Source organism: Camelus ferus, chromosome 32, assembly GCF_009834535.1.
Source record: "Camelus ferus isolate YT-003-E chromosome 32, BCGSAC_Cfer_1.0, whole genome shotgun sequence".
NCBI lineage: Eukaryota > Metazoa > Chordata > Mammalia > Artiodactyla > Camelidae > Camelus > Camelus ferus.
In genome coordinates this window covers 21281327-21293776 of record NC_045727.1, presented here as the reverse complement: position 1 = coordinate 21293776, position 12450 = coordinate 21281327, and the positions used below count along the sequence as shown (strand labels likewise).

At 54.7% G+C, this 12450-nt stretch overlaps 1 protein-coding gene across 5 annotated transcripts in view; it reads left to right on the top strand.

Moving 5' to 3' along the window:
• SFSWAP (splicing factor SWAP) overlaps positions 1 to 12450 on the top strand; it is a 66626-nt gene that overhangs the window by 36923 nt on the left and 17253 nt on the right. For all 5 annotated transcript variants that reach the window (XM_032471730.1, XM_032471728.1, XM_032471729.1 and 2 more), the window contains exons 12-13: positions 1592 to 1822; positions 2862 to 3052. In XM_032471730.1, the coding sequence (XP_032327621.1) occupies positions 1592 to 1822; positions 2862 to 3052 (422 nt within the window). The remainder of the gene's footprint in view (positions 1 to 1591; positions 1823 to 2861; positions 3053 to 12450) is intronic.

Sequence of the window (12450 nt, the reverse complement as noted above, 5' to 3'; positions counted from 1 at the left end):
GAGTAATTTTGATCAACTTTTAAGTGAAGTTTTCTCTCCTTTTAAATGTTTCTTTGACTCTAGTTTATTAAAGAAATTGTATTACTAGAGGCAGTAAAGAATTAATATTGTGAGGGTTTCTTCTTACGGAAAACTGGAAGCAAGCGCAGAAACGGAGCACGGTGTAATAGTCGCGCCCCGCACCCCGCACAAGCTTGGCATCCCGCTCCCGGGCCAGCTGCAGGACTGACCTTCCTCTGTAACCCTCAGGGCAGCCCAGCCCCAGAATGTTCTGAAGCGTGTCCCCAGCACCGTAGCACTGTACCCATCCCACGTTGTAGCACACGTGTCTCCAAAAGAGAAGGACGGTTACCGTAGCCACAGTAAAGTGGTCCGGGTCGACTCTCCCGGCAGAGCAGAGTTTTAATCCCACATTAGATCTTCGTTTCGGGGTGGTTATGGAGGTAGACCCCATGACCAGGGTCAGTGCGAGTGAGTAACGTCGCGGAGTCACCACGGAGACTCATTTTGCCCCCTCTTCGTTTTGACTTATAAAATATCACTTTAACAGCCTGGGGGTGCTGTGTAGCTTGGGGTGATTATTGACGGAAGATGGCTCTATGTCAGAGATCCGGGTTATTTAACACGCTTCAGGTCGCACTTGGGCTTGGAATCGTGGGGCACTGAAGGTGAGGAAGCTGTAGGGCAGCTGGGCAGCCTCGCCCGCAGGCGCTTCTGGAACCTGCCTTTCCTAGCCCAGAACCCACGTCCCTCTCTGAGTCAGCTGCACTTAAAAAGCGCCTTCGTTGTGGTTTGCTTGAGTATTTTTCATAAATAGTAATTCATGGTTTTTAAAAATACAGTGTCTTCCTGTGACCAGTTAGGTGTTGTTAAGAGCCATTTACCACGTGTCTGGGGAGGCAGGTGAGCGATGCTGAGTGGATGGGAGGGTGGGGAAGAAGACCGTTTCCTTTTGAGCCTTTGTATTTTGCTTAAAATCTCCAAATATTCTAGGGGAGAAAAATTGAACCACCTGAATTTTTATTGCACTAGGTTTAAGTTTTTCTTACAGGTGCAGAGAACAGTGTGACATAGCGCCTAGCACAAAGCGGGCACCTGGTCAGGTGTTGGCTGAGTAAAGGAGCAGATTCTGTAACTTCTGCTGTGTAAGAAAAGGCTCCTTTATGTCGTTGGGGTTTTTTTGAAAGCTCCTTTTAATAGTGGAGTCGCATCTTGTGCATACCTACGCAAACTCAGCCGTCTGCTGAGCCCAGAGAACAAGGAAAACACCAATGAAAACTGACCGTTTACCACTGTGGCAACACCAGCTTGCGCTCAGCGCGGGCACCCTTGACACGGCCCAAGGTGGAGCCAGCCCCGTGCGGGTCCCTGTGTCGGGCTTGGCGCACGTGATCTGCTTCTGAACAGCCCCTCTTTGACGTCCCGGGCACTCCTTGCTGCCCCAGGACCTCCCTCTGCGTAAGATGTGGCTCCACTTGAGACGCTACCCCACCAGCTGACGCTCGCATGGACAGCGGGGCCCGTGGGGGTCTCTGCCCTGGGCTTCCAGACGCCTAAAGCTGTTACCACCATTCTCCCCTTTTCTCAATAGCTTCGTTTGCTCCAATAAGCTTTGCAATCAAGGCCAAAGAAAATGATCTGCTTCCCCTGGAAAAAAACCGAGTTAAGCTGGACGATGACAGTGATGATGATGAAGAAAGCAAAGAAGGCCAGGAAAGTTCTAGCGGCGCTGCAAACACGAGCCCGGCAGTTGCCCCGCCCTGTGTGGTTGCCGAGGAGAAGCGGCCTCAGCTCACCCAGGAGGAGCTGGAGGCAAAGCAAGGTTTGTCAGTATGTTTTAACTGCTTGAAAGAAAAAAGTGCGTAAATACAAGGTTAACCTAGTAAGCCGGAGCTGAGGCTGCCGGTAGACTCCAGCCTTTGCGTGCAGAAGCACGGGGCTTGTCCTCTGCTGGCCTGGTGAGCACCGCCCTCCACTGAGCTTGGGCGCAGTGCCCTGGGCAGTCTGCTTTCAGAGGATGAGTTGGGAGTTGGCCGAGAGTGCTTTAATGGCAGCCTTGGGGCAAATGCTGGGTTAATGTACCGGGCTAGGAGGTGCCCTTTTGTGAGGCTGTCTCCCTGCCGGGGCCCAAGCTGGCTTCCAGGCTGCGGCTGATCTTCTTGGGTCACGGCGGCGTCCCCGCTCGCCTCTGACGCACGGCCAGCAGCGTTCGTGGGGACTGTCTTGTGTTCTATACCTGCTCCAAAATAAGTCATGTTCTGCAGTAAAGCAGCCAATTAACAGTTGCATTTGCAGTTTTTAATCTGTTCTAACTGGTTTTTGAGATTTGCTTTTTCTGTATATACAACAAACAGATCAGGCAACACTTTTAAAAGGTAGTCAATTCTTGGACCACAGCCTTGCCCTGGAGAGCGAGCGCCGTGCTGCATGCCTCTCCCTCAGCACACCTGTGTCCGCGCGCGTGCATCTGCGTGTGCACTTACTGTGCGTGAGCTCAGCCTGTGTCCGAGCATTTGGGAGAAAGCGCTTGTCCTGGTGTGTCCACTGCCTGCTGTGACTCGTAGGCACGTGGCCTGAGGTTTTCACCCTTCCGGGTTCCACTGGTATGGAATCCCGTCAGCCTTTGGGCTCTGATTTTGAAAGTGCAATTTGGAGAATACTGTTAATAAGCCGTATAAACCAATTCAGAATTGCTTTTGCCCAACCCGTTCACCTGCCCTGGAGTCTGCATCGTGTCCGTCTCTTAGAGTAACTGCATCACACCTCGTGACCCTTTTCCCGCCTGTGAAAGTTAAGATAGCAAGATAGTGATAAAATACTGTGTGCTTTGAACGTCATCTTATCTTTGTTTATTCCTTAAGCAAAGCAAAAGCTGGAGGACCGGCTCGCGGCTGCCGCCAGGGAAAAGCTGGCCCAAGCGTCTAAGGAATCAAAGGAGAAACAACTCCAGGCGGAACGTAAAAGGAAAGCAGCCTTATTTTTACAGACCTTAAAGAACCCCCTGCCGGAGGCGGAAGCCGGGAAGGCTGAGGAGAGTGCTTTCACTGTGGAGGTAAGGCCAAAGGGTCCCCGCTAGCGTTCAGGGCAGAGCGCGGTTGGTGGCGGTACCTGAGGGCAGAGTCCCCGTCCGGTCAGCTCCGCGGCCCGCCTGGAGGCCGAGCGCTCCCCGCTGCTCTCCCGGCTCCCTTCTGCAGACCCCTGCTGTGCGGTGTTCCAGGCCAACCTCGGAGATGCCGTGGGCTCCGCTCCGGACCGCAGCAGCAGAGCAAGTCACGTGCATTTTTTGGTTTCCCAGTGCACGTAAAAGTTGTATTTACGCTATACTGCGGTCTGTTAAATGTGCAGTAGCATTAACGTCTAAAAAAAGTTACGTGTCTTAATTTTAAAATCTTTTATTGCTAAAAAAAAAAGTGCTAACCAGCATCTGAGCCTTCAGCAAGTCATGATCCTTTAGCACTGATCACATCACCGATCACAGATCTAATCGTGAAAAAGTTTGAAATATTGCAAGATTTACCAGAATGCGACACGGGAGACGTGAAGTGGAGCAAATGCTGTGGGGAAGACGTGCCAATAGACTTTGTCAACGCAGAGCTGCCGCAGGCCTTCAGTCTGTAGGAGCGCAGTGTCTGAAGTGCGCTAGGGTGAGGCTTGCCCGTGCCGTGCGGCTGGCTCAGTGAGAATCTGGTGAAAACGCCCCGTAATGCACGTCCACGCCGAACACCGGCTTGCAGCCTCAGAGACACGGGCCTTGGGCCCCGGGCCCCGGTCGGGAACCCCTGCTCTGTGGCGGCCCTCGTGGGAGCTGGAGGGCAGCCTGGCCTGAGGGGTGTGCTCCGCGCCCGGACCAGGCTGGCCGCTGCCCTGAGGTTTGAGAATCTTGCTGGGGAGTCTGTGTTCATACCAGCACTGTAATTTTTTAAAAAGTAAGGTATGGTCACCGTCATCTTCTCTTGAAGGGGTCCAGTCCTCACAATTCTTTCCTAGGCTGTAGGACCAGAACATGGCCCCTCTGGCCCATTTCCTCCCTTCAGATGTGGCTGGGACACTCAGAACAGTGCCTGCGCCATTTCTCCAAGTGTCCCCAACACGTCTCCTGCAGCTGCCTTCTCCCCAAAACACAGAACAGGCCCTGCACTTTTTCACTGTAATTACCTTGGCATTCCTGAGAGTCTAGAACCATTCTTGCTGCCTGTAGCCACTTGGTTTATTTGGTTTTTCTGTGGAAACAGCTTTCTGAGCTCAGATTTTCAGCATTCTTACCTCAGAAATCAGTCTGAAATTCTCTCAGATCTGGCCTCAAGTAATAGCAGGAGTAGACCGGGGAGAGCAGGGAGCATCTGTTCCTGCGCGAGCTTGCCCACAGTGGGCTGCGCCGTCCGGGGTGCCCCGGGCGCCTCGCCAGCTCCAGCTGCAGGAGCTGCTCTCAGGCCAGTGCTCTGCCCGGCCTGAGTGGGGCTCCCCCAGGGTGCGGTGGTGTCCCCCACTCTCCCCGAGGCCCTTCCAGAGGCAGCCCCGCCTGGGAGGGCCTCGCAGCCAGTCAAGGCAAAAGCAGGTGTGCCCAGACAGCACCCGCAGCCCCCCCCCGGCTCCGGAAGGGCGCGTGTGCCAGCACAGGGAGGAAGCATGCAGCAACTAAACCCGTCAGTAGCAGGAACGCTTGAGATGGGCGCAGGGTGGGGGGATGTAAAGGAGCCCCACTTTCAAGGCTGCAGCTGTAAACCTCACACGCGCGGCAGGGCGGGGGCCAGGAGCAGGCTGTCTTCATTTCCTTTACTGTTTCCATGTCGCTTGTGCAGTGAGTGAAGGGCTTAATTAAAAGACATCTGCGTGTACGGATCCTGTCGCCTATTGTCTTCAGTGGCTGCATCTATACTTTCTAATAAAAGTGCACTTTAATGAAACTCCATCGCAGCCAGAATCGTCAGTCTCTAACCCAGTTTTCTCACTTTGCCGCGTTGCCTCGTCGCAGGCGCCAGGTCACTTCCTTACAGCAGAGTCGGCTGCGACTCACCTTGTTGTGTGTGTGTGTGTGTTCGTCTCCCGCCTTCCTCTTCCCGAGCTTGCACGTGGGGTCTGTGATCCACGCCAGTGAGTGTTTGTGCTTCTTGTTCAAGTCACTGGGCGCATCTTCACAGATTTCTAGTGGGAGGATCGCAGCTACTGAACTGTTTCTGCAAAAATATAATAATGGTGGTGGCAGATGACGATGAATGTCTTTAATTGCTTTGAAACAGAAATACAGGAATTAAATTGGCAGTTGTCGTCAATGAGATTCACACTTGGAAATACTTCCAGCCAAAGCTGCTTCTGGAGACAGGTTACCCTGGCTCCGTCCACTGTTCTGTGCGCACTTGACTCACAGGGCTGGCCCGGCTGGCCCCACCGCACAGGTGTGCGGCTTCAGCGTCCGGGGGAGCTTGAAGTGCGATGGGGTCGGCCCCGTGGGTTTGGCAGGGTTTTCTGTCATCTTGCGGCTTAGGGAGGGGAACTTTGTGTTTTCACTTTGCTTTCTACAAGAGCAGTGTCTGTGTGATTTTAGAAGTTCAAATGCCAGAGAAAAGTGTAAAATGAAGAGTAGAAGTTTTTTCCTTCTTTTGCTTTTTTTAAATCCCTGTGGAAGTTTCCATCTGCAGTTTATTTTTTATCGTGTAAAACACACATGCTACTTACATGTCACCCGTTCTTAAGCCTCGAGTACCTCACACTGCTATGAGGCCGTCACCACCGCCAACAACAGGACCTCCTCTTCCCAAACTGAAACTCCACCCCACTGAACACCAGCCCCACCCACCCCTCCCCCAGCGTGGGCCCCACCGCCCTCCTTCTGTCTGATTTGATCGCTCTGGGAGCCTCAGGAGTGGAATCGTGCAGGATTTGTTCATTTCTGACCCGCTTAGCTCATGTTGCAGGATGTCCTTCCTTTTGAAGGTGACAAATGTGCCATTGAATACATATACACACACCACATTTTGTGTCTTTTGTTTTCTCCAGGGGAAAAAAATCTGTGTCTAGATTTTAAATATTACGTGTGCTTCATTGGACCAGACCCTGTGCATTATTCTCGTGTCTTGATTTTTTCACTTGCTACCCCCTTGCTCTTTCCCTGTCGGAGCAGTGCTTGGTGTGTAGCAGACACTCGGTGAGCGTTTACTGGCTGAGTGGCTGTCAGTCCTTCCCTGTATCGGCCCGTGAATCACCCCGAGGGCACGTGCCGCGGCGCTGTCCTGGGGTTTTGCCGCTGGAGCAGGTGCTGCTCTGAGTCTTGCCCGCTCGCTGCAGTGAGTAGGTCCGCAGGGTAAATCCCTGACCCTGGAATTGCTGCTCAAACTTAGATACTGCGAATCTCACCCCTCGCACGATTCCTGCAGGGGGCTTGGGGCTGGGTTTTTTGTTGTGTGTTTGTCTCTGTGGTGCGTGAAAATAGCTTCCTTCACGCCCCTGCCAGCATCATCAGCCTTTAGATCTTGTCAGCCTGGTGGGTGGTATCTGTTTGGTTTAACTCACGTATTTGAGTCCCGGTTGACGCTGAGTCACTTTTCACGTGTCTCCTGCCTTTGTGTCCCCGGCAGGAGCCTTTGCTCTCCTCCCGGCTGCCTTGTCTGTCTTTGTCTCTCCTGCTTTGTGTCAGCTCTGTGTCGCCAGTATCGACAGCATTTTCCTCTTTGTCCTTTTAATCTGCACCCGTGGAATGTGTTTCAGTTGGAGGAGCGCGTGGCTGGCGCAGCGCAGCTCGCTGAGCCGCCCGTCGTCTCCGCCAACCTAAGGGGCCGCCTCCGCCGTGCGCCCGCTCCCGGGTGCACCTGCTCTGCACCTGCACCTGCATCCCCGTCCGTTCGGTTCCGTCCACCTGTTTGTTAGGAGAGGTGGTTTTCCACACGCAGGTCTGACTTTAAATGAGGTCTTCGAAGTGTGTTTCACGACACGGGTAAGTGTGAACAGTGCGCTGCACGTCTGAGCAGTGTGTGAAATACCTGAAACACCAGGGAGCACTTAGAAATTCACTAAGGCACCGCCCCGCTGTTGGTGGGCGTTTTGTGTGTGTGAGGTCTTAGTGCAAAAGGAAGACTTCAGGCCTTGAGTTGAGCCATGCCATCACTTCCATGTGAAAACAGACTTCAAGGTAATTTCTAGGTAACGGTCACTTTTTCAAGTTCACGATCCTGCCACATTACAGGTCCAGCTGGAGTTTGAAAAGGAAATGGGAACAAAAGTCAAGCCGTGTTTGTTGAGCCTCTGTTCTAATTCAGGGTGCCTTGGGATGTGAATTAGAAGCCTGTTTCTTATCCCGTGACTGCAGAATCACACGTGTGTGGGTGACCTCTGCACGTGAACGTCTCCCCCAGGACATCTCTGCCAGGCACCGAGCAGCTCTTGAGTGTGTGGTCAGGCCCCAGGCCCCAGGCCCCAGGCGGGCAGAGAGGGCATGGGGCCCTGCCGCCCTGCCTCCCAGAGGAGAGGGGTCTGCCGAGTGCTTGGGGGCTGGGCGGGGCCTGGGGGAGCCAGGACAGTTTGGAGAGGTGACAGCAGTAAGGGCACTCCAGGCCAAAGACCCCCGTGGTGGAGGCAGGGAGGCTGGCATAACCCAAACCCAGACGGCGCTGCAGGCGGGTCTGGGAGGGGTGGAGCCGCTGCAGGACAAGCGGGGACGCTGAGGAGACGGGCAGCGCTTCCCCGCCTCCCTCCACGTGGACGGGTGGAGGCGGACAGGCCAGCGCCCCTGAGTTGGGCCCAGCTGGTTAGATGGAGGGAGAGGGTGCCAGCGGAGGGGGGAAATGCAGAGTCATCCTGGAAGGAACCTCAGCAGTCAGGCCCGGGCTGGCGGTGGGACCGCTGCCGAAGGTTGAAGGTCGTGCCTGGTGACTCTTGAGTGATAATCAGGTGCAGGTTTGAGAGTGCAGATTTAGAGGCCGCATCGCCAAGTCTGGTTTCAAACGTATTTTAAAAACTTGAGTCTTTTATATACGTATCCCAATTCGTTGTTAGTGTGGTGTTACTTCAGAAATAAGATTCTGTTTTGAAATGTATGTTAGCCTGCTTTTGCGCAGTTCCTTTCCCACAGCAGGAAGTAGCAGCCGCTGGCTGTGAGCTGGTTTGCAGGTAAACGCACTTTGTGGTTACAAGGAGGATCGATAGTGTTTTCTAGCGTCACCAATGCTAGATGCTTTTATAAGTGACTCATTTTCCTAAAGTTCCTCCTTGATTCCACCCCGTCACTGCTCAGACCAGCCCGTGTCCTGCCCTCCCCCATGATGGTTCGTGCTTTGATCTCTTTGCTGGAATATTAGCACTCTGTCCCAAAAAGGCCGCCTGTGTGTTTGACCCTGGTCGACAGCGCAGATCTGTTCTGCCCCCCTGCAGGCATCGCAGGCCGCCTCTCACGGGTCACCGCGTGCAGAGGCTCAGCCAGTGCCTTCAGAAACCAGGCGAGGAGGGTGTGGAACTGGAGGGAGGGTCTTGACTCAGCAGTGTCTTTAAGTGTCTTCCAGGTTATTTATAAAACTTAGGATATAAATTAGTGAAGCAGTTGACTCTGGTTAAGCCAGAAAGAGCATCTGTAGTGAAGGTTGTGGTTTTTCAGGAAATGCCCTGTGCAGTAGAGGGGCCACTAGCCACATGTGGCAGTTTCAGTTTAGCTTCATCGCTGTTCAGAATTCAGGTCCTTGATCGCACCAGCCACCTTTCAGGTGCTCAGCAGGCGTCCGTGGCCAGGAGCTCACCGCAGCGGACGGTGCAGAAACAGGGCGCTCCCTCCCGCAGGTCTGGATTCAGTAGCCAGGTAGGGGTTCATTCTCCTTCTCCCAGTGGTTTGAAAGCCCAGATTGCTGTCAACAGTCAGGGCTGTGATTACACCTGTTAGAAACCTACCCCACTGCCCCTAAGTGGCTTAAGCAAGACCAGTAACTAGTCGGGCTCATGTGCTGAGCCGTGAGGGAGGCGCAGCCCTTTTGGCGGTGTCTCGAGGATTCGCCTCCAGGCTCAGCTTCCCCCGGCGGTCCGCATTCTCCAGCTCTGCCTCCTGCAGCCCCGGCTCACCTCGCCCTCCACAGCCCCTCTGGGCTCAGCAGGAGCCCCGGGGTTGCAGCTTCCTGACCTTGGCCAGCCAGATTGGGGTCCTGAGCTTCTCCCTCAGCATAGCGTGATGCCCGGGGAGAGAGCAGTGTTCTGGTCCAGCTCCTGCTTCAGGTGGCGTGAGCTTCGTCCAGAATTCACGCACCAAGAGGGCGGGGTGGGGGGTGCTGGGCTGTGGGGGAGCAGAATCCAGTGCACTTCTCTGAACAGCCTACTTATGTGTCCCTGAAATGGCTCCACGGCACGTGTCATAAATATCCCTGAAAAACAGTCTGCAGTTGAGCCTGTTCCTCTGTGTTGACTGAGTCGTCCCTGCGCCCCCGCCCCCGCCAGCTGTGTACACAGAAGTGCCTTTGGTGTCGCTGCAGAGGTGGGGGCACGCCTGCCCTTCAGTGTCCGGGTGCTGCTGGTGCCAGAGCACGTGATGTCCGGGCCTGGCAGGGCGGTGGGCTGCTGGCGACCCTGCCTTTGGGCCTGAGCTGCGCCTGTGTCCTCCCCACAAAACGCGTGTCACCCTGGCACTGACGCCCTGGGTCGCGGGACGCGTGCTGAAGTGCCCCACTCTCAGGAGTGGCGGCTGGCAGGCCCCCGAGACGCGTCGGCGCAGGCCGCCCTGGGCCGCGGTTGTTGGGGGCTGCGACTGGGCGTGTGCGATCGGTTACCTTTTTCTTTTCAATTCTCAAGTCTCTGTAACTGCTGGGGTTTTTAATATCCTCTTAGTACTTTTAAGCTGGGGGGAGAGCAGTGAGCTCATCACAGCGCATCACCCGAGTTCAGCCTGGCCAAGCCCCTACGCCAAGCTGCTGACTTTCGCCTTAATGGTGAAGGATCATCGATCATTTGATCTGAATCACTAGACCCCATGACATGATTACAGGCTGTATTTTTAAAGCACCAGTTCAGTTAGCCCCTTGCCTTTAGACAGGGTGCTAAACTACAACCACAGCGGAGAAGCAGGTGTTCCTAGTGACGGGCTTTAGGATGAAGGCCGAAGCGGCAGTCATGGGGTCCAGAGATAACCAGGTGTCGGTTGGCAGGGAAGCGTGAGCAGGAGCTCATCTGATGAGCCGCCACTCGCCCTGTGCAGTTCTCCCGGGCCGGCGCCTGCGGCGCGGCGTCCGCCTGGCTCTTGTGCCCCTCGGAGGATGTCCACGGGGGGACATGTTTCCCTCTCTCTCCTCTAAAGTGCACAGCGTCGTGACTCCACGCCGTGGTTCTGTCCGAGTGTGCAGTGAAGGAGAACGCTGAGAAAGGCGGCCATCCTGGGTTTGTGTCCCCTTACCCAGAACAGACCACTTCCATAAAGGACGGAGAGCACGGCGCAGTCCTCCTGAAATGGGCTCTGTGTCCGTTTCCCTGGCAAGTCCCCATGCCCGGCCTCAGGAGGGACCCGCAGCAGCCTTGACTGCCCTGTGGTGCCCGGCGCCCTGAGCCCTCGCTCACGGAAATGCTTAGTGGTGGCCTCTGCCCCAGTCGCATCTCCTTTTCTGTGCAGTGTATGTCCCTAGTGTTACGGGGGGTTAATGCACTAAAAGCTGGTTTTTTCAGCAGCAGCAGCAGAGCTCTCTATCAGCCAAACGCCTGGGGCTGGCGGGGAGGGAGGTGAGCAGCCAGCACTTCCCTTCCTCCAGCCACTGAAGTTAGAAAGCTCGCGGTGTTTTATTTATTTTTGTCTTAATTTAAAATATCATTTAGTACGCATGCTTACAGAGTGCCTGAGTAGAAATTAGGTGTTCTTAGATGATAAAGGTTGGTGTCATGTTAGAATTGTTTTAACAGCAACCAATTATTTTAGAATTTAACCTGAAGACTCTTACTGCTCTAGAAGAATTTGAAGCGAGAAAGGCCTGTTTGCTAACAAGAACTGCCCCACGACGAAGCGGGTTCCCCGGAGAAGGTGTGGACAGAGCCTTAGAAAGGAAGTGGCAGTGAAGGAGGGGAGGCCCCTCCCCGGGAGCCCGTGCCTAGGGCGTCTGAGCGGGAATAAATTGCGGTGGGAACAGGGCACATTGTTCTCCAGCGACTCTCAGGCCTGCTGCCCCTCCACTCGCGGTGGGTGGACGGCGGGGAAGGCGGGCAGTGCCTGTGAACGGCAGGAGGCTGCGACGTTGCCATCAGGCCGGGGCCCCCACCTGGCAGCATCCCCCTCTGGTGCCGGCCCTGCGACAGCGCCGTGGTCTCCTCTCAGAGCCCCTGGCAGACGCGTGACTGTGGGGGGGGGTCATCTGCCCAGAGTGTGGGTCCCGGCGGACCCAGGGAGAGGAGCGGGAGGCCAGGCCCGCCGCCCGCAGCAGCAGCAGCCGCGCTGCCTGCGAGACCCCCTCCCCCTGCCCCGGGGTCGCCCTCCATAAACCTTGCAGCTCAGCCCTCTGGGTCACAGGATGATAAACTGCAGGTTTCTCGGTGTATCTCGAAAGTGTGTGGTGTTCCCTGGCTGCAGTTAAAATTCATTTCAAGCGAGCTGGGGAAACGGCCTTTCTGAGTCTGAGGGGCAGGGCTGGCGGTGGGCGCCGTGGCTGCGACGGGGAGCATGGCGGCTGGGCTTGCTGGGTCGCTCCTGGGCAGGTTGTGTGTGGCGGCAGGGAGGGAACTCGTTTCTTCACTTTGCAGTGTGACGTGGACAGATGTTAGTGTTGACAAAAATAGGGTTACCGTGGCATTTTTATTTTTTGTTGGTTTTGGGGGATGATTGAGTTTATATATATATATATATATACACATTTAAATGGTGGGACTGGGGATTGAACCCAGGACCTCGTGCATGCTAAGCATGCGCTCTGCCCCTGCACTATGCCCTGCCCGCTACCATGTCATTTTTAAAAGCTGAATACTAACTCGCTGCCTGGAATTGTTCACTGTATTGAACCAGTAGCCTCCTTTTGATGGTCATCCAGGGTCATTGTAAGGTGGTGTGACGTGGTCCTTAGGTGTGCGTCCTGCACACTTAGGGGACTGTCTCTTTAGAACGAATTCCTAGAAATGGGATTGCTCTGGATGGCACAGTGCTGAGGGTGGCGGTTCCTTGACCTGTGTGCTGGTGATCCTGTTGTGAAAATTCAGCAGGCAGTGCCCTTAAGATCCGTGTACCCCTCTGTGTGTCTGGCGCACTTGGCTGCAGAGCCTTTGAACGATGAATGCTGACTCGCCAAGCGCAGTGCTGTGCTGAGTTAATGCACATGGGATGAGGCTGACTTGTGCTTAACAGCTTATCTTCTGTGGGATTCCTGTCCGTGGCTTTATTTTTTCCCTTCAGTTCTGCTGAGACACATAACTGTGTTGACTGAAAAATAAAAAGCACGATGTGAGAGTTGTGGGTTAGGTTTCATTTGGGGCAAAATGAGGACCGTAGCCCAGGAGACAGACTCTTCAGATTGCTCT